The sequence below is a fragment of the Thamnophis elegans genome, chromosome 12 (assembly GCF_009769535.1).
Source record: "Thamnophis elegans isolate rThaEle1 chromosome 12, rThaEle1.pri, whole genome shotgun sequence".
Classification (NCBI taxonomy): Eukaryota; Metazoa; Chordata; class Lepidosauria; order Squamata; family Colubridae; genus Thamnophis; species Thamnophis elegans.
In genome coordinates this window covers 46,653,363-46,679,222 of record NC_045552.1, presented here as the reverse complement: position 1 = coordinate 46,679,222, position 25,860 = coordinate 46,653,363, and the positions used below count along the sequence as shown (strand labels likewise).

The 25,860-nt window shown below is 43.0% G+C and overlaps 1 protein-coding gene across 1 annotated transcript in view; it reads left to right on the top strand.

The window, feature by feature from the left end:
• F8 (coagulation factor VIII) overlaps positions 1 to 25,860 on the top strand; it is a 50,458-nt gene that overhangs the window by 7,502 nt on the left and 17,096 nt on the right. Inside the window, exons 3-14 of the mRNA XM_032228216.1 lie at positions 893 to 1,015; positions 2,232 to 2,444; positions 3,332 to 3,403; positions 4,028 to 4,132; positions 6,022 to 6,243; positions 9,265 to 9,532; positions 11,135 to 11,306; positions 13,955 to 14,048; positions 16,113 to 16,324; positions 18,542 to 18,692; positions 19,884 to 20,093; positions 22,516 to 24,820. Coding sequence (XP_032084107.1) covers positions 893 to 1,015; positions 2,232 to 2,444; positions 3,332 to 3,403; positions 4,028 to 4,132; positions 6,022 to 6,243; positions 9,265 to 9,532; positions 11,135 to 11,306; positions 13,955 to 14,048; positions 16,113 to 16,324; positions 18,542 to 18,692; positions 19,884 to 20,093; positions 22,516 to 24,820 — 4,147 coding nt within the window. The remainder of the gene's footprint in view (positions 1 to 892; positions 1,016 to 2,231; positions 2,445 to 3,331; positions 3,404 to 4,027; positions 4,133 to 6,021; positions 6,244 to 9,264; positions 9,533 to 11,134; positions 11,307 to 13,954; positions 14,049 to 16,112; positions 16,325 to 18,541; positions 18,693 to 19,883; positions 20,094 to 22,515; positions 24,821 to 25,860) is intronic.

Genomic DNA, 25,860 nt, shown 5'->3' with positions numbered 1-25,860 from the left:
TATGTATCAGGGGTGGGTTCCTGCCAGTTCTAACTCCACAAATCTACAGTGCTGTTTAGAACCGATTCCACCTCCCTCCCTCCACCCGTCTGCACATCGTCAAGATGAAACGCGAGAGGAGGAATTCTGGGAGTTGAAGTCCACAAGTCTTAAAGCTGTCAAGTCTGAACACCTCTGGGGGTTTTTTTCTAAAGGGTTAGGGGTGCAAGGGTCTTGTAATTTTACAGCTTTAAGACTTGCGTGCTTCAAATGCCAGAGTTTCTGAGCCAACATTTTGGTTGCTAAGCAAGAGCGTTGTTAAATGAGTTTCACCATATTTTACAAGTTGGCCATGCCCACCCAATCACATGGCTGGCAAGCCACTCCCACCCGGTCACATGGCCAGCAAGCCACTCCCACAAAGCAGGCCACACCTACAGAAGAGGTTCTAAAAAAATTTGAAACCCACCACTGGTATGTATGTAATGTCAAAGCACCTGGTATGCCCAAATATGGGAGGGAGCATACTGCTTCCCTTTTGCCTTTCAGCTCCACCCTAGGAACCTTCCAGGCAGAAAACCAAATGCAACACAATATATATTTATAATGCTTGTAAATGGGAACACACTATGTATTTACTTGAGGAAGATTAGTCACAGGAAGGGAAACTCAACCAGCAGATGATGTAATAGTAGCTGTGGATCTGTAATAGTGGCATGTGAATCAAAGGTTTTCAAATGTTTGCAAATAAAAGAAGAACAGAAATCCAAAGAAATCCAAACCCATCCTTGGAATTTCTTCTCGCACAACTTCAGAGGGGGTGGAGGACAGTTCCAAAGCCCAATTCCCATCTCATCTTTCCTTCACAATCAGCAGAACTTCAGCCTGTACTGATTTTCCTTCTTTCCATCAGGTCTTTTGGGCCCCATCATCCAAGCCGAAGTCTATGACAAGGTGATTGTGACCTTTAAGAACATGGCTTCCCACCCCTTCAATATTCATGCCAAAGGTGTATCTTATTGGAAAAGTTCTGAAGGTGAGAATGACACCCCAACTATCCTTCTTGCATCTTCTTCAAATTCTTTCCACTGCTGACTGGAGCCGTGTTGGTACTGTGGATAGAATGCAGTACTGCAGGCTACTTCTGCTGACTGCCGGCTGCCTGCAGTTTGGCAGTTCGATTCTCAACGGCTCAAGGTTGACTCAGCCTTCCATTCTTCCGAGGTGGGTAAATTGAGGCCCCTGATTGTTTGGGGGCAATAGGCTGGCTCTGTAAACCAGTTAGAAAGGGCTGTAAAGCACTGGGAAGCAGTATATAAGTAAGTGCTATTGTTATTACTGCTGCTGATTGGATGTTGCGTTAGGAGCCATGGTGGCCCAATGGTCAGAAGGCAGTATTGCAAGCTAATTCTGCCTGCATTCAGGAGTTCGATCCTGACATTGATTAGGGTTGACTCAGCCTTCCATCTTTGCGAGATCGGTAAAATGAGGACCCAGATTGTTTTGGGGAAATAGGCTGACTCTGTAAACTGCTTAGGAGGCAGACGTGGGTTCCTACCAGTTCGCACCTATTCGGTAGAACCAGTTCGTCAAATCTACCAAACCAGTTAGAAGAGGTTCCACCAGTGGACCCGGAAAGCAGGCCACATCTACAGAAGAGGTTTCAAATTTTTTTGAAACCCCCACTGGTCCTTGGATATGATTATTCTACACTATCATGCTCCTATTTATAAAACTCAGTGTCTCTGTGAAAGGTAAGGATGACTACTGCGTTTGTGGTGCAATCAGAACATTGCGTGTGTTGAAGTTGTTTTAACGCAAACCAAAGATGCCTTTTAAAAAACAAGTTTACATCATATTCTTATGCATGCCAGTGCTGTGTGTGAGGTAATTTAAGGTGGTTCTGACAAGTATCATTGGCATCTTCATATCCGGTCACATGGGCGGCAAGCCACTCCCATCCGGTCACATGGGCGGCAAGCCACTCCCACAAAGAAGGCCACACCCACAGAGTAGGTTTGAACAATTTTTGAAACCCACCACTGTTAGGAGGGCTGCAAAGCACTGTGAAGCGGTATATAAGTCTAAGTGCTATCTCTATGGCTCAACTTTCTATTCAAGAGCCAGAGTGAAGAGTGCAATCAGATTCAGCCTTTGGACCCAAATGCAGTGCAGTTTGCATGGTTTGGGCTTAGCGTGTTGTATGACCTCAACCTTTACAGTCATGGATGACAGTGGTTATATGTTTTCAGGGGCGGGCTATGATGATTTGACCAGCCAGCAAGAGAAAGAAGATGATGCCGTGGAACCTGGTCACACCCATGTCTATGTGTGGGAGATCTTAAAAGATCAAGGGCCAACCGGATCGGACTCACACTGCTTAACTTATGCCTATTCCTCCCATGTGGACAGCGTCAAGGATATTAACTCTGGATTGATTGGACCACTGCTGGTCTGTAAGCCAGGTAAGATCAGGTGGTGAAAGTAGACCATCTTCTTGAAAGTCGATTGGAGATTCTAAGGTCATGGTTGAAAAAGCACCTTTGAGACATCCTCGAAGTTTTGTTCAGATTCACATGGACCTACTAGCATTCATCAAACAATATTTGTGATTTCCGTATATTCATTTCCAGTGGATGCAGTGGCTCAGTGGTTAAGATGTAGTTTTCAATGTAATTTGACACCACATGTATACTGTTTCTTTTTTTCTTTTCTCTTTCTTTATTTTATATTCTTACTACTATTACTATTATTACTTTTTCTCTAAAAATAGGATAGGCTAAGCATATTGACATGTAGCGGAAATACACCAAGGAGAGGAGGAGTTGGAAAGAAGAAAGATGGGCAGAGAGGGATGGGAGAGAGGGTGGGGGAGGGAAGATGAGAAGGATGGGGGGGGAGTGGATTGTGGAGAGAGGAGTGGTAGAGGGGGAGGGGAAGTAGAGTAGAGGGGGATGATGGAAGGAAGATAGAAAGTTGGAGGGTGGTAGAAGAAAGAGGTGTATGGAGAGCAGAAGAGCTATAATGGGTTCCTATTTTGGGGGGCATTGTTGACAAGAGGAACTGATGTAATTATTATTTAATACTATATGATATGGGCTATGTATAGCATACATGTGAGTGTGTGTTATGAAAAGAAAATCAAATATTTCAAAATAAAGATGTTATCTTACTAGATAATTCGACAGCGTTGTGGGAATTAGCTGTTTAGCAGAGTGATGGCATTTGGGGAAAAAAATATTTCAGGATTCTTGTTTTGCTCCAGTTTAGAAAATTGTCATCTGCTTAAAAATCCGTGGAAAGTCTTTTTGTCATTTTGTTTTGATGGGTCTGTGGAGTTTCTCTTTTGCAGGAGCTTTGATGAGCATAAAATCCGGGGGCAAAATACAAGAATTTGTGCTGCTGTTTTCTGCATTTGATGAAGGTAAGAGAAGAATGGGGGAGGAAGTAGAGGGGAAAAAACATGTTTATGCCCCCCTTGTACTTGTGTTTTTATTCTGTTGAATAAGGTCATCAGCAGTGAATATACCTTTCTGTAGGATTTAGTCTTCGCTTGTTCCTAATGGGTTTAATTCTTCGTGTCCAACCAACATCCTAGATTACATCTCTTGGTTAGTTGCATACTATGGTACAGTATCTAATTTAGCAGATTCTAAGGGAATTCAGTTTTATTTTAGTTTAAGACTGGCTTCTACACTTCATAAGGTACATATCTGGACAGAAAGACAAGATATCAATTACCCAGTTTATGGCTAAACTGCAGTCAGGACTGTTTTTCTTTCAAAACTAAGTCATCTGCAGCTGTAGGAAACTGATTATAAGTTCTACCTGAAAAGGTTTAGTCTCGATGTCTAATTCTGATTTTCCTATAATGGGCCCGTAGGACAGGAACAGTGGATAATGGTGGCCTCTTTTCTTGGTGATTTGGAATTCCTTGAACTAAACTCTATTACTTGCCGCCTCCTCCTCTCTCTCTCTCTTTCTCTCCCTCCCTCCCTCCCTCCCTCCCTCCCTCCCCCCCTCTCCCTCCCTTCAATGTCTCCATCAGACAAGAGCTGGTATTCTTCTTCTCACATCAGAGGAAATGCAAAACCTCCATTGACTCAACCTCAGTTTCATACTATCAATGGGTTCACTCATTCTTCTCTGCCTGGTAAGTCTGGCAAAAAGGACACCACATTTTATAAACCATGTCAGCCATTACATGAAATTGGTAATAGGCCACATATATGACATAGATAGATAGAGATAGATAGATAGATAGATAGATAGATAGATAGATAGATAGATAGATATAGATGATAGATGAGATAGATGGAGGGAGGGAGGAAGGTATGATGGATGGATAGATGAGATAAATAGCTAGCTAGATAGATAGATGATAGATAGACAGACAGACAGACAGATATAGATGATAGATGAGATGGAGGGAGGGAGGGAGGAAGGTATGATGGATGGATAGATGAGATAAATAGATAGATAGATAGATAGATAGATAGATAGATAGATAGATAGATGATAGATAGATAGATAGATAGATAGATAGATAGATAGATAGATAGATAGATAGATAGATATAGATTATAGATGAGATAGATGGAGGGAGGAAGGTATGATGGATGGATAGATGAGATAAATAGATAGCTAGATAGCTAGATGATTGATAGATAGATAGATGATAGATAGATAGATAGATAGATAGATAGATAGATAGATAGATAGTAGATGAGATAGATGAGGAAGGAGGAAGATATGATGGATGGATAGATGAGATAAATAGATACTAGCTAGCTAGCTAGCTAGCTAGATAGATAGATAGATAGATAGATGATAGATAGATAGATAGATAGATAGATAGATAGATGATAGATGAGATAGATAGATGGAAGGAGGGAGGAAGGTATGATGGATAGATGAGATAAATAGTTGATAGCTAGCTAGCTAGCTAGCTAGCTAGCTAGGTAGGTAGGTAGATAGGTAGGTAGGTAGGTAGGTAGGTAGGTAGGTAGGTAGGAGAGTGGGCTGGTGGGTGTGTGGATGGATGGATTCATCAAAATGTGGAATATTTCTATCTCTCACAATTTGAAGAATTGTTTGGTCTTTGTCTGCCTGATGTAACTGTCTCCCAGAAACTAAAGGAAGACAGAATAGAATAGAATAGAATAGAAGAGAAGAGAATAGAATAGAATAGAATAGAATAGAATAGAACCATTCGGATCATGTCACTTTATAGTAATTAACTGAACGAACTAGAAATGAAATGAATGAATGACATAATAAGAAAAAACAACTCTCTGCAAGTTGCTTTCCATTCTTCATTTTTGTGACTGTCCGACTTAGTTTATCACTCTTGAATATTTTTCAAATTTTGCTCCAAGTATCCACATTCGTTTACAGTTCTACCAACGCATGCAGTTTTCACTTGTAACTACATTTGCCTTAATATAATGTATTTTGCTACACTATTTATTTATTTATTTAGTTGTTTGTTTGTTTGTTGGTCAAACATGTACAAGATAACAAGTATAGGTATGAACATAAGCATCAATAAAGGAAGTAAATACAAATAAGTGGGGATTGTAGGACAGGGACGGAAGGCACGCTGGTGCGCTTATGCACGCCCCCTTTACGGACCTCTTACGAATGGGGTGAGGTCCACGGTAGACAGTTTAAGGTTGAAGCTGTGAGGGTTTGAGGATGTAACAATGGAGTCAGGTGGAGCATTCCAGGCGTTGACCACTCTGTTGCTGAAGTTGCATTTTCTGCAATCGAGTTTGTAGCGGCTTACCTTGAGTTTGTATTTCTAGGAGCACATGCATTGATTCCCAATATAGTTATATCACTCTCGATTGTCCTTATTATTAGCAAACTGCGGGGCATAATACTGTGAAGGACAAGCTCTGAATGCTAATTCGAACTTAGATTCCTTCCTTGGTTTGAAAATACGAAGTTGGAAGTTTGCACTCCTGCATCTCACCCACATGTTGCCTTGAGCATCCCTAAGCATCTCAACTAGAACGTTGCTCTTTTCCCAACCTACAGACCTCAAACTGTGTGAGAAGCGGCCCGTCTATTGGTATGTCATTAGCCTCGGCACCCAGCCTGAAGTTCACTCCATACTTTTTGAGGGTCACAGTTTTTTGGTGAGGGAACATCGACTTGTCACTCTGGACATCTCCCCGGCTGTTTTCCTCACTGCTGAGACGACCCCCAGAACCAACGGCACATTTCGGATGTTCTGCCAGATTCCATCACATCAGCAAGGTACCTGCATTTAGCAATTAAACAACAACATGATCAGGAGGCTGTGAGTTCGATCCTAGGCAGAGACTGATATTTCTCTCTGTGGGTACAATGCGAATATATCTCCTGGGGGGAAAAAAACTCTGCATTGGTGACAGGAAAGGCATCTGGCCAGTAAATACTCAGCTCCATTCAGTTGGCCGGATCCTACCCCACGAGGGATCACGGGGTCATTAAAAGAAGATGATGGTTGATGGTGTCAGAGATAGAGAGTGTGACTCATTTTCCCTTTAACATAAACGAGCTGAAAACGGTAGCTTTAAAGCGTTTGAGCTTTTAGACACATCCTGTATAAATTCAGAGGACTCTCTCAGGGCATCTACCAAAATCCTTGCCCTACCCAATTAAAACAAAATTAAATGCATCATTATATGGAGGTTTCAAAACAAGGCACACATCTATTTCGGATCTTTCCTTTGGATCCTCCCTGGGTTGCATGGGACTGCTTAGAAAACAAATATTGTTGATAACTATTGCTTTTATGCGTTTATCTCCCAGCAAAAGGACCAAAGTGATCTGTTCTGCCCCCCCCTTCCATCCGGTAATGAACGCAGACACAGGCTTAGCTGTTTGCCACTCTTTATTCACAGCAATTATAATCCTGTTGGCTGAAAGCCCAGACACGATTCACTGGCAAGACGTTGGCAGCAACCCAGACTCCAACAGACACAGGAACACAAGACAGACTAGACAAGGAGTTCTCCAGATTAGTACGAACGGTTGTGTCCTGCAAAAGGACTCCTCCCAAAGTCTCTTCTTATATACTCTCTTGGGAGGAACCAAGCCACAACCATCTGGGCTTGATTATCTTTTGTGAGTCTGACTCCGTAACTGCTGCCTCCGTTTCTCTGCCCTCCATTGCCTGGCGTCAGGGACAAACTCCCTTTGATCTTCCCCACTGCTCCATGCCTCAGGCGCCTCCTGGTGGCCAACCAGCCTCTCTGGTCCCTGCTCTGAGTCTGAACCCTGCTCAGGGTCCTCCACATCTTCCATAGAAGACTCATAGGGGTCCTCGCTATCGGAGTCCATCAGCAGCTCCAACGGCTACTGCTGGGCCACAACAGTGATGTAAGGATGATAGAGAGTTTTTCAGTTTCCTTTCTCAACTGGTCAATGGATGCTTTGGGATTCGTCCTGCCCATCACAAGAGGCATTTTGGCACTTGCAAGCATCCCCGAATTATAGCAACCATCTGTCAAAGCATCCGCAGAGAGGCTCTCAAATTCAGTTCTCTGGAGCCACTGCTGGAACAAGGGTATCTGACTGTGGATTTTCACACCATATTCAATGAGGCCCAAAGCAATGTCCAATCCATCTTTGTTTTGGCAACAGCTCTTTACTGCTGCTTCGAGATTCTCACGCTCCTTGCAAAAATGTGATTCAGCAAGGCAAACATCCAGTCTTAACAAAATAACAGAGTTGGAAAGGACCTTGGGGGTCTTCTAGTCCAATCCCCTGATCAGCCAGGAAACCCTAAAACCATTTCAGACAAATGATTGTCCACTCTCTTCTTGCTCGAGCACCCACAACTTCACTGACAGCTCTTTATTGGAATCTGTGTCTCCATTCATCAAGAATGCTTTTGAGATCCACCCTGTTGGGATCTTGAATTTGATTGATGGACAAATTTGTTGGGCCAACAAAAGCTTGAAATTCTAGGGAGTCACTACAGCTTTGAGCATTTATCTTTAAAACTAATGTTCTTGCAGTCATGTCTTGTTGTAGTAAAACCACCTTCCTAACGTAAATGTGTTATATATATTAGACATTGGGTCAATTCGATTATTAGATAGGGACCTCCTCATCTGAAATATTTGTTTATATGATATATTTTTCTTGTTAAATAAGGATGATTCAGTTTACAACTACTTGTAGACCCATTATGTAAGGGGGGAACAGAATTTATCAGGGTTTTTTTTTAGTTTTCTTTTCAGCATCCAGCCAGGATGGATTTTTTTCTACATTTAATGTTTAGGTCATTTTTTCCCACCCACCCCCTTTTTGTACAGTTTTTCTTTCTTTTCTGTTGTTGCTACAGTTGGATGTATGTTTTCTCTGGGTTTTTTCTACTTTTTATTTTATTCCCATTGACAAAAAATAATAATCTATCTTCTATCTATCTATCTATCTATCTATCTATCTATCTATCTATCTATCTATCTATCTATCTATCTTATCTATCTTATCTATCTATCTATCTATCTATCTATCTATCTATCTATCTAATCTATCTATCTATCTATCTATCTATCTATCTATCTATCTATCTACAGTATCTATCTATCATCTATCCATCCATCCATCCATCCACCATCCATCCATCCATCCATCCATCCATCCATCCATCCATCCATCCATCCATCCATCCATCTATCTATCTATCTATCTATCTATCTATCTATCTATCTATCTATCTATCTATCTATAAAAATGGCTGCATGTGTGTATGTTCCAACATAACTCTGGAACACCTCGAGCAATTTCAACCAAATATGATACACAGATGACTTACTCTCTGGAGAAAAATACTGTGTGGGTAAGACAGCCCTAATACCCCTCAGGGTTTGTATTCTGTTAAGATACAGTTTGTTGTGCCTTAAAATGGTTTCTACCATACTGCCATAGAATGACTTCTAATGTACATTGCAGTGGGGTTGCCATGGTAATGGCTTCACAGTACTCTACAAGGGGGCTCCCTCGGGTAACGGGGAAAATCAACATTAGAAATTACGTTTGGTCTGGACTTTGTCCCCCTATAAATAAATACCTGGGCAATGCCAGGTTATCAACTAGCATATATTTAAAAAATGTATCATGCCAGATCATGTCATAGGGAAAAGGAACATTGAATAAACATGCAATTTGGAAGTAATAGACACCAGACCTGAATTGCAGATTGACTGACTTAACAAGCTCTAAAACTTGCTTCCAACAAAGAGAAAGTGAAACCTGGCTAACATCTTGTTCACCATTGACTTTCAGCTGGCATGGAAGCCTTAATTCAAGTGGAAGTTTGTCCAGAACCTATTCAAAAGAAGCTGAGGATGGTAGAACCATCTCCAAATGAGGACTATTATGATGAATATGAGGGAGACGATTTGGAAAGCACGGTGGTAGACTTGGATGAGTTTTCACCAAGGATTGCTGGACGTTCTCGGGCCAAAAGATTACCTGTGACCTGGATGCATTATATTGCTGCAGAGGAAGGTGATTGGGACTATGCCCCAGTGAAGCCCACTCACCTGGACAGGTAAATCACCTCAAGCCATTATGATGTTCGGATCAAGCCTTTCATGAAGGGCAAACTCAATAACAAGAAAGACTTTTATCGATAGTGAAGTACAGACTCTTCAAAGGATGATTGTAATTCTGCAGATCTACTTATACCTAGGATAAACTAAGGTGGAATCAATCTTTCTCAACATCTGCCTTTCTTGGGTTGACTTTTGCAACAGTCCTGTTTCCTTCCCTATAGTTATAGGGTCTGCTAGAAACTCCACTAATCCATAAGGAAGGCCCAGGGAGCTTTGGTGATGAGGAATCATCAAAGGATTGGCTTCGGTCACAAGTAAAAAACTGTTCAAAAGGACAGAGATATAAACACCAGACACAGGGGGTGTCAAACTCAAAGCCTGCGGGCCAGATCTGGCCTGCAGGGCTGCCCTAGAAACAGAGGACTGGCCTGCAGTGCCTCTGCCAGAGAAAACAGAGCTGGGAGGCTGGGAGGCTGGGAGGAGGCCATAGCAGCTGAAAACGGAGCCCAGGAGGGCCGCATGTGGCTCTCACAAGCTCCATTTTTGCTGGCAGAGTGCTAGCAAAACAAACTATTAGGTAAAGTGGCATTTGATGACATGACTGACGTCGAGCTGACCCTGCCCACTCTGCCCATACCCTGCCAACCCAACCCCCTGTTCTGACCGAGGCTTCCTGAAAGCATGAAGCAAACTCCTTGTCCTGAAAAATAAAAACCCTTTTATTAATTTACTGTGAATTTTGCTCATTCACATCCACAAAGTCTTTCAAGGGAGGCTTTACAGTCACAGACCTTATCTGGCTTGGAGAGCTGCCAGGCCGATATCTGCAAGACATGTCGGGGAGTCTTGGAGAGTCACAAACCAATTAAACGAACTAATTGTCTCCTGCAAACTCCACTCCCATTTCGCTCGTCTTTTATTTCGTCTGGGAGGGGCCATTCATCGTCCACCTGTAGCCTTACTCCCAAGTTGACCCCTGTCCTTTAGCTGTTCCCTTCGTCTGTCAACTCTGTGCATGCCCACACTGGGAACAGGCTCCAGCTGTTCATCTGCCTCACTGATGTCTGACTCTGAAGGCAGCTGATAACTGGCATACGGCTCTGGCCCCCTCTCCCCCTCTGACACAGAGCCCTCGTCAGAGACTTCCCCAGCCTCCAGGACTGGCTCATGTTCCTCCCCAACCTCCTCACTGTCTGAATCTGCTGCCAGCTCTACTGGCCGCTGGCAGCCCCCCTCCCCAGATTCCTGAGGTCAAACACAACCCTAATGTGGCCCTCAATGAAATTGAGTTTGACACCCCTGCTCTAGAGGCTTGCTACTGCTGTAAAAAGAAGTGAAAAGTGCTAATTCTTTAATTTAACACGACAGGTTAAGGAGAAGGGATCAGGTTATGGTAGTATGGAAAACACCAAGTTGGAAAATTATGGTCTGGGAGCAACCCAAGCAATATACCAAACATTTCATTTAAATACTTTAGCATTTCAATGATGCTATAAATAAATTATAAAAAGGCATTTGACTAACTAGGGATTTGCTAAACCACTACTGAGCTAATATTCTCTTGAGTTGTAGCCCTGGCTTTCTCTCCTCCTCCGCAGTACTTACAGCAAATCTCTGGAAAATGGCCCCCAACGGATCGGGTCCAAGTATAAGAAAGCAATGTTTGTGGAATATGAGGATGCGGCTTTCAACACGCGGAAGGCATCTAAACCGGATCATTTGGGCCTCCTGGGACCAGTCCTCCAAGGAGAAGTTGGCGACGAATTTATTGTAAGTGATGAGATGCTCTCCTCTGAGAATGTTCTCATGATCAGTGGAGAAATATTGGCGCCATGCAGACAAATCCTCTTGGTTCAAACTAGGGAAGGACTTTTGGCCCTTGAAAGATCATAGAACCCCTGATCTGGATGGATGGGATCTTGTAAGAAATCCTCAGATCATCCCAGACCAAGAGCTGTCAATCTCTTCTTGGAAGCCTCCAATGGGTGGAACATCCTTGATTTCAGAAGGTTGGCTATCCCACTGCCTAAACGACAGTCTTTTGTGAGCTGTCAAGGCTGTGCAATCAAAACTACAGAAGGATCCTTCTATAGTTTCCTTATCAAAATCTTTAATGGACTCTATCAGAAATGTTCAATTCATTTAGTTATTCTTTAAGCTGCATATGTATCCCAGGGTCAGGTTCCCCACGCATATATGTGCTAGTTGTTCCTGACTCTAGGGGGCGGTGCTCATCTCCGTTTCAAAGCCAAAGAGCCAGCGCTCTCCAAAGATATCTCCGTGGTCATGTGGCTGGCATGACTCAATGCCGAAGGCTCACGGAATGCTGTTACCTTCCCACCAAAAGTGGTCCCTATTTTTTTCTACTTGCATTTTTACGTGCTTTCAAACTGCTAGGTCAGCAGAAGCTGGGACAAATAACGGGAGCTCACTCCGTTACGCAGCGCTAGGGATTCGAACTGCCAAACTGCTGACCTTTCTGATCAACAAGCTCAGCATCTTAGGCACTGAGCCACCGCGTCCCTTAGAAGACTACTTGTATCCCCTATTAAATAGATGAAAAAAAAGGAGGCACAACACAGATTTTGCTATAACTAAGTTCCTATGCATTTCAAAGCAATCCCTCTTCATTAAGAGACTGAAAAAATAAATAAAATAGTACAGTGTACTAAGCATTATAAGATGATGGAGTAATGCATATTCAATAATCTGAATCAATAAAAGCTGCATTCACCAAAGGTTTGCTATATTCATACTTGTTATAGTCGGTTGTATCAAAGATTTTTTTTACAACAATTTTCTGCTTTTTTCACCAATTCATTAAAGTGCCTCATATTTTCCCCCCCAATAGAGCATATCAATCTTGATGTTGACTACACCAGGTCTGCCTTAGTTCATCAGCAGTAAATTGATTGCTTTTATTGATTGTAAACTCTCTCACATCCTTGAGGGAAATGAGTAATTGATCAATAATGGCACTGTGTAAATAAACAAGCAAACTAGAGGTGGGATTCAGCAGGTTCTGACCAGTTCTGGAGAACTGCTAGCAGAAATTTTGAGTAGTTCAGAGAACCGGTAAATACCACCTCTGGCTGGCCCCACCCACATCTATTCTCTTCCTCCCGAGTCCCAGCTGATCGGGAGGAAATGAGGATTTTGCAGTACCCTTCCCCTGGAGTGGGGAGGAAATGGGGATTTTGCAGTATCCTTCCCCAGGAGTGGGGAGGAAATGGGGATTTTGCAGTATCCTTCCCCTGGAGTGGGGAGGAAATAGGGATTTTGCAGTATCCTTCTCCTGGAGTGGGGAGGAAATGGGGATTTTGCAGTATCCTTCCCCTGGAGTGGGGAAGGAATGGGGATTTTGCAGTATCCTTCCCCTGGAGTGGGGAGGAAATGGGGATTTTCCGGTATCCTTCCCCTGGAGTGGGGAGGAAATGAGGATTTTGCAGTATCCTTCCCCTGGAGTGGGGAAGGAATGGGGATTTTGCAGTATCCTTCCCTTGGAGTGTGGAAGGAATGGGGATTTTGCAGTATCCTTCCCTTGGAGTAGGGAGGAAATGAGGATTTTGCAGTATCCTTCCCCAGCCATGCCCACCAAGCCACGCCCACAGAACTGGTAGTAAAAAATGTTGAATCCCACCACTGAAGCAAACCAACGAACCAAACTATTTTCAAGAGTCCATGAAAGTTTAAATAGTAGTAGGTCAGCTGCTTAAGAAATTCACTCATTCTAGTTACGATGACTCTGAAGTCTGAGGAAAATGGTGTGCTCACATTTTTTCATTAAAAATGTTAAGTTTCTATAGAGGTTCTCAGTCATCCAGGTCATGGTTGTCCCAGAGGTGCTATTTAAAAGAAGTACAGTACTCTTCTGCATACACGAGACCCCAATATACCTCTAATAATGGGTGCAGAAGTTTGGGATTAAACACGATCTGGAAGGTCCCAGATCTTCATTTCCCTGTTTTGGTAGATTTGATACATAATATTGTTCCACATAAGGGACACTGTGGCTCAGTGACTAAAACACTGAGCTTGTCGACCAGAAAGGTCGGCAGTTCAGCGGTTTGAATCCCTAGCGCCACGTAATGGAGTGAGCTCCCGTTACTTGTCCCAGCTTCTGCCAACCTAGCAGTTCGAAAGCACGTAAAAATGCAAGTAAAAAAATAGGAACCACCTTTGGTGGGAAGGTAACAGCATTCCATGCGCCTTTGGCATTTAGTCATGCCGGCCACATGACCAGGGAGACATCCTGGACAGCGCTGGCTCTTCAGGTTTGAAACGGAGATGAGCACCGCCCCCTAGAGTCGGGAACGACTAGCACATATGTGTGAGGGGAACATTTACCTTTATCTTATTGTTCCACATCTGGAATACTTCAAAGAGATTGAATGGAATATCAAACTGTCTCATTTCAGATTGTGTTTAAGAATTTGGCCAGCCGGCCCTACAACATTTACCCTCACGGAATCACCAATGTCACCTCATTCCATCCCATCGGAAGTACTCGACGTAAGACAGTGGGAAGGAGGGATCTCTTGGGAGGTGTCTGTGGAAGGGCGGTGGGGATGACTCTCGTGCTGCATTCACATGTAATCTGAAAGTAGAGGGAAGGAGGGAGGAGTCAAACACGCCAAGACTGAGTCCTCAGCTTGATCTGCGAAGCTGGTCTGAAGATTGTGCTCTGTGCTAAATCAAACATCAGGATAAGTTGAGTGCTTGGACTGGTGCGGTGGCCTAAAGTTTGAGCTGCTCCTCTCCTACCTGCTCTCCCGTGTAAAATAAATGTTGGAAAGCAGAGCATGATGAAATCTTACGTCAACTTTGGAGAAATGTTAGAAAGTATATTTTTAAGATACTTCTCTCTCTGGGCACACGGAGAATGTATCTGCTGAACAAAACTCCGCATTGGCAACAGGAAGGGCATCCCGCCAGTAAACACTGAGCTCCATTCAGTTGCCCAGACTCCACTCCGCAAAGGATTATGGGGTCATTTAATGAAGAAGAAGAAGACATTGGTAAGTTGAGCGTTTGTAGCTGATCTAAGATGCCAACATGATTCACTTAACAACCATGTTAGTTACATATGAACTGCAGTGATTCACTTAACAACTGTGGCAAGAAAGGTCATTAAATGGAGAAGATCTCACTTAACAAATGTCTCACTTAACAACACAAATTTGGGTCACTCCCTTTGTGGTCGTAACTTGAGGACTACCTATACTGTGATTGTTGGAATATTGACAGATTTCCATTCAAATTCTATTTTTTTTGCCCCCCCCTCCCTCTCTCCCTTTCTCTGAGTCTGTCTCTATGAGAACTAAATTACTATCTGACTTTCTAAAGACCATTGCTGCCCTCTTGTGTAGAATTGTAGAAGGCTTACGGGATCAAATGTATTTGTTGAATTTCTATAGCTGCCTATCTCAGATACTGTATACATTATGACATGATATGAGAGTTTTTAAAGTTTTCTTGTGGTCAGATATAGTCCAGTGGGCTTTGTAATGCCATGGTTTGTGGCTTAGCCTTGCTGGGAGAAATATCCATCTGGTTCCGTTCCAAGTGGGGAGAAAGACACTGGAAACATGGAGGCTGATTGGAAATATGGTTTAATGGTGGAGCAGAACCATCAAGCACATGGTCCTGGTGCATCTGATCACATGGAGTTGAGAGAGAGGGTTATTTATACCCTCTCTTGGGCCTTGCCCTTGAACTTCCTGTTCCTGTGGCAAGGGCATATATTCTATTGGTCTTAGCTAACCTTGTAGGCAGAGGTGAGATTCAAATAATTTAACAACCAATTCTCCGCCCTAATGACCAGCTGGGTAGGAGTGGCTCAGTGGTCATGTGACTGTGTGGACATGGCCAACTCAACATCACTCAGGTCAATGGGTGCTTCGCCTTAGCTGTTATAATGTAATAAGGGTTAACCGGCGAGGCAGTTTCTGTAAGCAGAGCAATAAAGATTAGGCTAGAAACAACACCAGAAGATTTCCTTCCTGCCTTCCTTGCAGGATTAACCCTGTAAAGTGTGTGTGTGGGGGGGGGGGGAACAAAAGGAGATTTCTTCCAACAACAGGTTCTGCAAACTGTTTAGAAAATTAACAACCGGTTCTCCAGAATAGTTCCGAACCGGCTGAATCCCACCACTGCTTGTAGGTTTTCTGAGTCAAGCTTGGTTGAAATTTGCTGGGTAATGCAATGTTCTTCAGGTGATTTTGCAATGCACTGAGCCTTGATGCTAGATAATCCTATGATGTCCTGGAGGGTCATGTCTTAATCCCATCGCTCTGGAGCTGAAATGTTTTGTAGATAGGCTGCCCCAGTCCCACTCAACGGGCACCAAATATCTGCTGGGAAGCTCTGAGTTTCTGTCTCCCTTAAGAATTTCGATTTCTCTTTTAGGGGAAATATAATACTCTGCCTTTTCCTAAAATATTTTGTTCTTCTGGGAGGGGTGGGTGGTAACTTTCTACAGCATCGTGTGTTATCCAGGCCACCGTGCAACAAACGTGGCTACAGCAAACCAGTAGGAAACTAAACCGTATGATATCGTGGTTTGTTTCCTCCTAGATCAGAACATGAAAGTGATACCAATACGACCCAAACAGGTGTTTACGTACAGATGGAAGATAATGCCGGAGGACGGCCCGACTAGATCTGATCCGAGTTGCCTGACACGCTACTATTACAGCTCAATCAAACCAGCTAAAGACTTAGCATCTGGGCTTATTGGGCCCCTCCTGGTCTGCTTCAGAGAATCCATGGATCAGCGAGGCAATCAGGTTCATTGTTACATTGTGGCATAAACAACTGGGGTATTCTGATGGTAACACTAGATCTGTGATGGCCAGCCTATGGCATGTGTGCAAGTAGAGCCATTTCTTAGGGCACATGAGGCGTTGTCCTGACAGTTCCAGCATGCATGTGCCCGCTGGCCACCTGATTTCGGCCTTCATTTTCGGCCAATTTTCGCCCTCCGGAGGCTTCCCTGAAGCCCACTTGTGGTAGCAGGGGGCAGCATTCCAAATATCATCCTAAATTAAATCAGAGTCCAAGGCAAAGCATTGTTCTAAGTTCCAATTTATTGAGAGACATGTTGGCACATCTGTGGAAAACCTGAATCGGAAAGCTTCCTGGGCTTTCCACCCAATTGAAAAGTTCATGATCTTGCCCCCACACCAGGGGTAGGTTCCTGCCAGTTCTAACATCTTCTATAGAAGAGGTTCTACAAATCTACAGTGCCGTTTAGAACCGGTTCCACCGCCCTCCCCCCGCCCGTCCGCACATCATCAAGATGAAGAGCGAGAGGAGGAATTCTGGGAGTTGAAGTCCACAAGTCTTAAAGCTGTCAAGTTTGAACACCCCTGGGTTGTTTTTTTTAAAGGGTTAGGAGTGCAAGGGTCTTGTAACTTGACAGCTTTAAGACTTGCGTGCCTCAAATGCCAGAGTTCCTGAGCCAACATGACTGGAGAAGGAATTCTGGGAGTTGAAGTCCACAAGTCTTAAAGCTCTCAGGTTTGAACACCCCTGGGTTTTTTTTCTAAAGGGTTATGGGTGCAAGGGTTTTGTAACTTGACAGCTTTAAGACTTGCGTGCTTCAAATGTCAGAGTTTCTAAGCCAACATTTTGATTGCTAAGCAAGAGCGTTGTTAAGTGAGTTTCACCACATTTTACAAGTTGGCCATGCCACCCAGACACATGGCTGGCAAGCCACTCCCACCCGGTCACATGACCGACAAGCCACTCCCACAAAGCAAGCCACACCTACAGAAGAGATTCTAAAAAAAATTGAAACCCACCACTGCCCCACACCCACAAGTCCATCACATGGTCCAATCTTCCTCTGCCACGCTGGCATCTCCACCCATCCACTTCTGGTCAGGTGCAGGGGTGCAGAGACAAAGAATGACCTTGGGCTTCTAGAAAGGAATGTTTTATTTTGACAACAACAAATTCTACTCCTTACTATTCCCCCTCCCAATTACCCCATAGCATAGTAAAATAACAGAGAGTGTGGCAGGGCAAAGATCCTAAAATGAAAATGGCTGACAGCAGGACTGCAAATAAATAAGGAAGAAAGAAACTAAGATATTAGTAAAAAATATTACAGAGAAACAGAAAAAAGAGTTAATGAAGAGATTAGATATTCAGATCACAAAGAAAGTAAAATATTTGGGGATGTGTAACGATTATGGAAGATGATTATTTTAAGCTAATAAAACAAATTAAATAGATTTGGAAAAATGGAAAAACTTGCAATTATCTCTAAGAGGAATAGCTACAATTAAGATGAATATATTATCGAGGTTGTTGTTTTTGTTTCAAACAATTCCGATAAAATTGGGAAAAAAAATATTTTGAAGATCTTAATAAAATAATAGTGAAATACATTTGGCAGGGAGAAAAAATGTGAATTAATGTAAAAATGCTACAAGATGCAAGAGTTAGAGGAGGTTTTGGATGACCAAATTGGAAATTATATTACCAGGGAGCAGTGCTAAAGTGAATGAAATAATGGATTGTACTGAGAAATATAAGATTATTGACATTGGAGGGACACGATTTGCAATTGGGTTGGCATGCCTTCTTATTGTATGGGAAAAACATGGTTACTTTCAAAGACATTATGTAAGAAATGCTTTCTTATTATTGTGGGAGAAAATTAGAGAACAACACTACTTGAAGATACTAGTTTGGCTTTCAATGATGGAAGACTTATACATCCAAATATTATTAATAATTTGTTCTTCAATGAGGTCACTTTTTTGGAGAAGGGAAGACAGTTTTACCAGCAACTAATTCGCTAGAAACATTTGATCCATAGCCTAGCATTATTCAAAGAGCAGATACATCCCACTTATCAATTTGTAAGTCAGTGGCAACCTTACAGTCAGCAAAGAAACTTTTGGGTCATTGGTCTTCTTGGTCCAACATCTTAATCTCTAGTTTCCCCACCCAGATTCTGACCCATTAATCTCCTACTTTTGTGATCCTGTCAGATGATTGCCGATGAAGCAAGATTTGTGCTGTTTTCTGTCTTTAATGAAAATTGGAGCTGGTACTTGTCAGAGAATATCAAGCGATTTTGTTCCGATGAAGCCCACGTTAATCGCCAAGACCCTGGATTCTATGCATCCAACCTCATGTACAGTGAGTAACTCCAGATTTTTTAAAAAAAAAAATGGGGTGAAGAACAGTGAAAGAAAGATAGGATGTTACATGTGCCTTTCTTACACGTACCTGGAGCTGTTGTGGAAGGTCTAATAATGCTACTGCAAATTGGATCCTGGATTTCCTTATACTCATACATTGAAAATAGGCTGTTGCTTATTTTTTTCATCTTCTTCCAGATAAGGGGTCACCAACTGTTTGGATCTCCGGGACCACTAAATTCATAATTTTAAATCCTGCAGACCACTAAGATGATCTGTCTGGGTGGGCATGGGTGGGCATGGCTAGGTGGTCATGTGACTGGGTGGGTGTGGCCAACTCAATGTCACTCATGTCAAGGGGCGCCTCGATGGCCTCTACGCGCCACTCCCCTCCCAGTCACTCCTCACCTGCCCGCCCAGGCTCCTTAGGGCCCCAACAGGAAGCAGTTGTTGGAGTTAAGCAGCCACCAGGAGAAAGAGTTGGCAAAATAGCTGGCTCAGTTCAAATTGGATCTGGCTGAGAAGGATGCTCAGCAGCAGCACCTCACTGAGGACTACAAGTATAGGCTTTCCAAGCAGACGGAAGACCTGCAGGAGTGCAAGGCCAGGTACCAGCGCCTGGAGGCTCAGCGGGCTGAGGTGGTCAGCCAGTTCCAGTCCATGATGCTGTCCCACTGGAACAAGGGCCTCTGGCTCTTTGCCACCAGGAGCGCTTCCCTCTAACCTTCACCCAAAGCCCTGCACCAGGGAACAGCTAAAGAACAGGTATCGACTTGGGAGTAAGGCCATAGGCGGACGGTGAATAACTCCTCCCAGAGGAAATAAAAGAGGAGCAAAAGGGGAGTGGAGTTTGCAGGAGACAATTAGTTCACTTCATTGGTTCGTGACTCTCTGAGACTCCTTGCCAAGTTTTGCAGATATCGGCCTGGCAGCTCTCCAAGACAGATAAGGTCTGTGACTGTAAATCCACCCTTGAAAGACTTTGTGGATGTGAATGAGCAAAATTCACAGTAAATCAATAAAAGGGTTTTTTGTTGGGACAAGGAGTTTGCTTCATGCTCTTGGTTCAGAACCGGTGAGGTTTCACTTGTTTGCACAGCCCAGTTGGGGACCTCTGCCCTAAGGTGCTTCAGAGTATTGAAATTCTTTATGCTTCATAATTATTTTTTTCTCACCCTTCTTCTTTCAGGTATCAATGGGTATGTCTTTGATAATCTTCAAATGAAGCTCTGCCAGAACCAAGTGGTATATTGGTATGTCCTAAATGTGGGTGCCCAGAGCGAGGTCATCTCTGTCTTCTTCTCTGGAAACACTTTCAAGCACAACACCATCTCTGAGGAGGTCCTGGCAATCTACCCCTTCTCCGGGGAGACGGTTATCATGTCCATGGACAATCCAGGTTAGGTTGACCTCCATTGTCCTTTGAAGCAACTTGGTGCCTTCAGGAGTTGATGAACTAGAATTCCCACCCTTCCTAATCCAAGACTGGATTACTGTAACGCGCTCTACATGGGGCTGCCCCTGAAGAGTGTTCGAAGACTACAGTTGGTCCAGAACACAGCTACGGGAGCGATAATGGGTGTACCTAGATACACCCATGTTACACCTATCCTCTGCGAGCTGCACTGGCTCCCCATTTGTCTCCGGACGCGCTTCAAGGTGCTAGTCGTTACTTTTAAAGCCCTACATGGTATAGGACTTGGCTACCTGAGAGACCGCCTCCTGCCATTCACCTCCCAATGACCAATAAGATCGCACAGGTTGGGCCTCCTTCGGGTGCCGTCAACCGGACAATGCCGGCTGGCGGCCCCCCGAGGGAGGGCCTTCTCTGTAGCTGCACCGGCCCTGTGGAACGATCTACCCGTAGAGATCTGGACCCTTACTACTCTCCCGGCCTTCCGTAAAGCGATCAAGACCTGGCTGTTCCGGCAGGCCTGTGGCTGTTGATTATATCCAGCCCCACTTAGACTGAATGGATGGTGTATTATTTTAATAATTGTATCTTTTCTTAATTTTTTTTTTTTTAATCTTGCTTGTGAGCCGCCCAGAGTCCCAATGGGAGTGGGCGGCATACAAATTCTATTAAACTAAACTAAACTAAACTTTTAAGGAAAGTTTTTATTTTTAGACAAACATAAACAAACAGAACACAAAACATAAAGCCATCTTCAATTACATGCAGTGTGTCGATTGGTTACAAGGTTATTGTGCATCCTTTCCATAGTCATCACTTAACAATTTATATGAAATCGCATATTGTCAGATCAAATATATTTGTATGCCTTGTTATCATTGTGTCTCATTTATTTGACTATCACTATTATTCCTTCATTTTAAACGAGATATTCTAGATATTGGATTCATTTATATTATAACAATTCATTACATCATCTTAAATCTATCCAATAATAATAATATATCCTTATATTGTATTCTGTATCGTTCTATTATTCTTATATTTATAACATTCTCTAACATTCTTCATTTCCATGTTTTTTTATCTAACCATTGATAAAACAGATCCCGTATCTGATAAAAATTGTTTATCTTCCTGTTCTCTAATTTCAAATGTCAATTTACTCATTTCAGCACATTCCATTGTTTTGTGAATAACTTCATCCTGCGTTGGTATTTTCTCATTTTTCCAATTTTTAGCAAATACAGTTCTAGCTGCTGTTAACACATTTACAATCAAATATTTCAATTCTCTATTGTATGTTTCCGGTATGGTTCCAAATAAAAAAAAAAATCTTTGGTTTAAAATTCCCACCCTTCCACATCATTGGCCATAGGGCAGATGTTGCTACAAATTGGAATTCAACACTCGTCCTTTGGATGCTCAGAAGAGCAATAGCACAGACGTATATAAAAAGTCTAAAAAGAGAAAAAGGCGGTTGTTTTACTTGTGAGTAAGTGGTTTCTACAATACAATACAATAGCAGAGTTGGAAGGTACCTTGGAGGTCTTCTAGTCCAACCCCCTGCCTAGGCAGGAAACCCTATACCGTTTCAGACAAATGGCTATCCAACATCTTCTTAAAGACTTCCAATGTTGGGACATTCACAACTTCTGGAGGCAAGCTGTTCCACTGATTAATTGTTCTAACTGTCAGGAAATTTCTCCTAATTTCTCTCCTTCATTAGTTTCCACCCATTGCTTCTTGTTCTACCCTCAGGTGCCTTGGAAAATAGCTTGACTCCCTCTTCTTTGGGGCAGCCCCTGAGATATTGGAACACTTCTATCATGTCTCCCCTAGTCCTTCTTTTCATTAAACTAGACATACCCAGGTCCTGCAACCGTTCTTCTCATTGCTCGTGAAGGCTGGGTCAAAACAGCTCCTTTTTGAGGGCTGAAGGCCATTTTTGACCGGCATGCCAAAGGTCACAGCCCCCAACTTAAACCTTTTCTCCAGTTGCAACAATTTGCTAATAACCTTTAAAGGTTTCTTCATGATGTAAGGGCGATCTGGCTGCGACATCTGTCACCCCATTGATCGCCAGGGTTGATTCGGCTGATCTTGCTGGCTAGGCGTGTGTCCCCTTCCTCCCTCACCACTCCATGTGCATCCCTCCCGAAGCTGCACACTCGGTGGAAGAGGACGACCATCCCAGATAGAAAGAGTGTACCAATCTTCGGTCAAGGGTCTACGATAGCTGCGCTCCCCTGCTAGAACCTCCAAACAAACTCAAGGTTTTTTCACAGTTTCCAGGTCATCTTAACTCTGAAGTCCCAGATTATGCATCTCTGTTATAATGTGTCTGTTATTTGAATCTTCCTCTCATTTTATTTCTTGGGGTTTTTTCTCCTTTTCTCTGAGACAGGCAAGTGGATGCTGGGATGCTTGAATCCTAATTTTCGAAAACAAGGAATGAAAGCTAAGTTGAGTATTTTTGTATGTCGCCAAGAAGAGTACGTTGACCAGAAGAATGAAGACTACTATGATGAAGGCATTCCATCAGATTATATCGATGAAGACAATATCCCACAGCCAAGAGGTTTCTCCAAGACAAGTAGACATCTCCAACTATGCCCAAATGCTACTTCAGATTCAGAAGATGGAAGGCTGAAGTGCCTTGAGCAATCTAACCATGTTCTCAAAGAAAACCACCCCAAGAATTCCACTGGTCCTCTCATCTCTCCTGGAGAACCCTTATCCCCATATGAACCCTTGTTTGACATCTTGCCCAGGGATGCTTTCCCCATAGAAGAACAATCACCTCTACAGAAGCAGAGTTTTGAAGAACACTCTCCTGCAGAAAATTCGCCGCTTGCACAGGAAGTATCACACCGTGATAACCTCTCGCTAGCAAGTTCAGCCAATCTCGATGGAAAAGCTCTTGGTGCAGGAACTCACAGGCCAACCGATGGTGCTGGAAACTCTACATCTGTAAGGGACCTTCTTTTCCTTGTTAACAATGATATTCATGAAGGAATCAATGCAAAACCTCTGAGGAAGAGTCCCCATGATTATGAGAGGGAGAAGGTTATGGAACTGAAGATAAATCCAACTGTTGGATTGCCAAATCTTTTGAACGGACAAAACCCCTTGTTTCCAAAGAGAGAGGAGGCGATGGGTTCAGACAAATGGACTGATATTACCAACAGATCCCTCCATGTTAATGATATTGAAAATCACAATAATAAATTCTCTATAAATCTCTCTTCTACTGAAAAAGATAGCTTGCCTCACCCAGATTTTCAAGAAACAAACCAAGACAAGCATCTCTCAGGAAAAGAATCTTTGCCCAATTTCAAAGCTGCCCCCAGTAAGGCCAGTGTCACAAATTCCCCTGGAGCCTTGAACGTATTTGTGGAGCAAAATGTTACCCAAAGCGGGTCAATTTTAAGGATTCCCCAGGTAAATTCATCTGGGAAAGGGGATATTTTACACCCAGAAGGAACCTCTCCCTCACAGCTAGCTGGCCTGGGGAAAAATATGAGTTTTAACCCAGAAGAGAGTCGGTCAAAACTAAACCGAGAGAGCCCAGGAATGACAACACCTGAGACAAAGTCAATGGCCTGTCAACAGCATTCCCATGGTTGCAAGAGACACTTGGGAAAGAGGTCCGTGAATTCACAGGAAGTCCCATTGGATGAAATAGATGCTCAAGCTGATATCAAAGCAAAAACTTCTAGCAAGATTGATGAGAGAGTTCAGCCATTGCTCAACTTCCTTTGGACAAGCAATAAGACTGAGTCTTCCATAAGAGGACCGCCCTCAACAGGTAGAACTACAGGAGATGGTCCGATAAGAAATAATGGTAGAACTACAGCTTCGTATCATTCTCTACGGAACATCATCCAATATAATCTAAGCTTATCCCCAGCGATGAAGAATGTAATCAATACCACTGTGACTCCTCATCATTTTAGAACAGAAACAAGAGAACATAATATGGAAGCGAAGCAAGGACTGACTTCAAATGTTTTGGCAGAAGGAAATGTTTCAGAAGTCAATGTTCTTTCTCCAAAAAACACAAAACCAGCATATGCATCTAGTCCATTTAGCCCTCCTAAAGATGCACCAATGATGAGGCAAGCTGGCCCAGAAACATTTTTGCAGGCGCACTTAAGGAAGTCTAGTGGAGATCAAGGACAAACATTAAGAAATGAATCGTTGGAGGCTATCATTAAGAGAGAGGAGGTGAAAATCTCACTACAGCAAACTCCATCAGCCATGCTCTCTCAAGACCTTCTAGCATCCAACCAGACGATTCAAGAGCAGCTGCTGAAGGACATCAACAGCTCAAAAGAAATGAATGGGTTTAATGATGAACAAAGTGAGATCCCTCACTCAAGAGATGAAACAGCAGCATTCCAAGGGAAGGGGGAAGAAGTGGGAATCCCACACAGCAAAGATTTAGGGACCCAGTTTCACGTGAAGGTCTCCAGAACCTCCTTAGGTGTCAACCAACCAGCAGGAGAAAACTTCTCAAGACCTATGAAAGAAAAATCTGAGTATGATGAATATAGCAATACAGAGGAGACCAAGGAGGATTTTGATATCTATGAAGATGAACAGGATCCTCGTATGTTCACTGGGAAAATCCGTGAATATTACATTGCTGCGGTTGAGGTGACATGGGATTATGGTGGCTCCATTCCCTCCCCGTATCTGAGAGACAAGTAAGTTTTTTTCCATCCCTTTGGCTAAATTGCTGAGGTAATTCAGTGTGCTCTGTGGCTAAATGGGATTTCAATCCTGTTTTTATTTGTAATTTAAAGTCAATATTAATATTATTCAAATAACAGAGCTGTAAGGGACCTTGGGGGTCCTCTAGTTCAGTGGTCTCCAACCTTGGTAACTTTAAGACCTGTGGACTTCAACTCCCAGAATTCCTGGCTGAGGAACTCTAGGAGTTGAAGTCCACAGGTCTTAAAGTTGCCAAGGTTGGAGACCACTGCTCTAGTTCAACCCCCTGCTCAAGCAGGCAATTTTATGGTACCATTTCAGACAAGTGGCTGTCCAGCCTCTCTTTAAAAGTCTCTAGTGATGAAGTACCCACAACCTCTGAAGGTGAGCCATTTCACTGGTTAATTGTCCTAACTGTCAGGAAACTTCTCCTTAGTTTTAGGTTGCTTCTCCCCTTGATTAGTTTCTATCCATTGCTTCTCGTCCTGCCTTCTGGTGCTTCAGAAAATAGGTTGACTTCCTCTTCTTTGTGGCAGCCCCTCAAATATTGGAAGACTGCTTCTCAAACCTTTAGTTCACACGAGTATAAAAACGATTTTTAAGGTTTGGATTCAAGTTACATAGACAGACAAATATACGGCATAACAGATTAACAGAGTAGGAAGGGACCTTGGAGGTCTTCTAGTCCTACCCCCTGCTCAAGCAGGAAACCCCTTTACCATTTCAGACAAAATGGGTATCCAATCTCTTCTTGAAAACCTCCAGTGTTGGAACACTCACAACTTCTGGAAGCAAACTGTTCCACTGGTTAATTGTTCTCAACAGTTAGGAAATGTTTTTGTTAGATCAGTATTGCCGCTTGATTGTGGAAGGAGAACAAAAAGTCAGAGATAACAGTTATGACTGAATTCATGGGTGTCGTTAAATATTCACTTCGTGTTCTTTGACATTAACTGTCGCTGTGATTCCATGTTTCAGAACAGCAGAACAGCTGCCATTTTGTAAATGGAAATATCCACCAAAGATTTGAGAA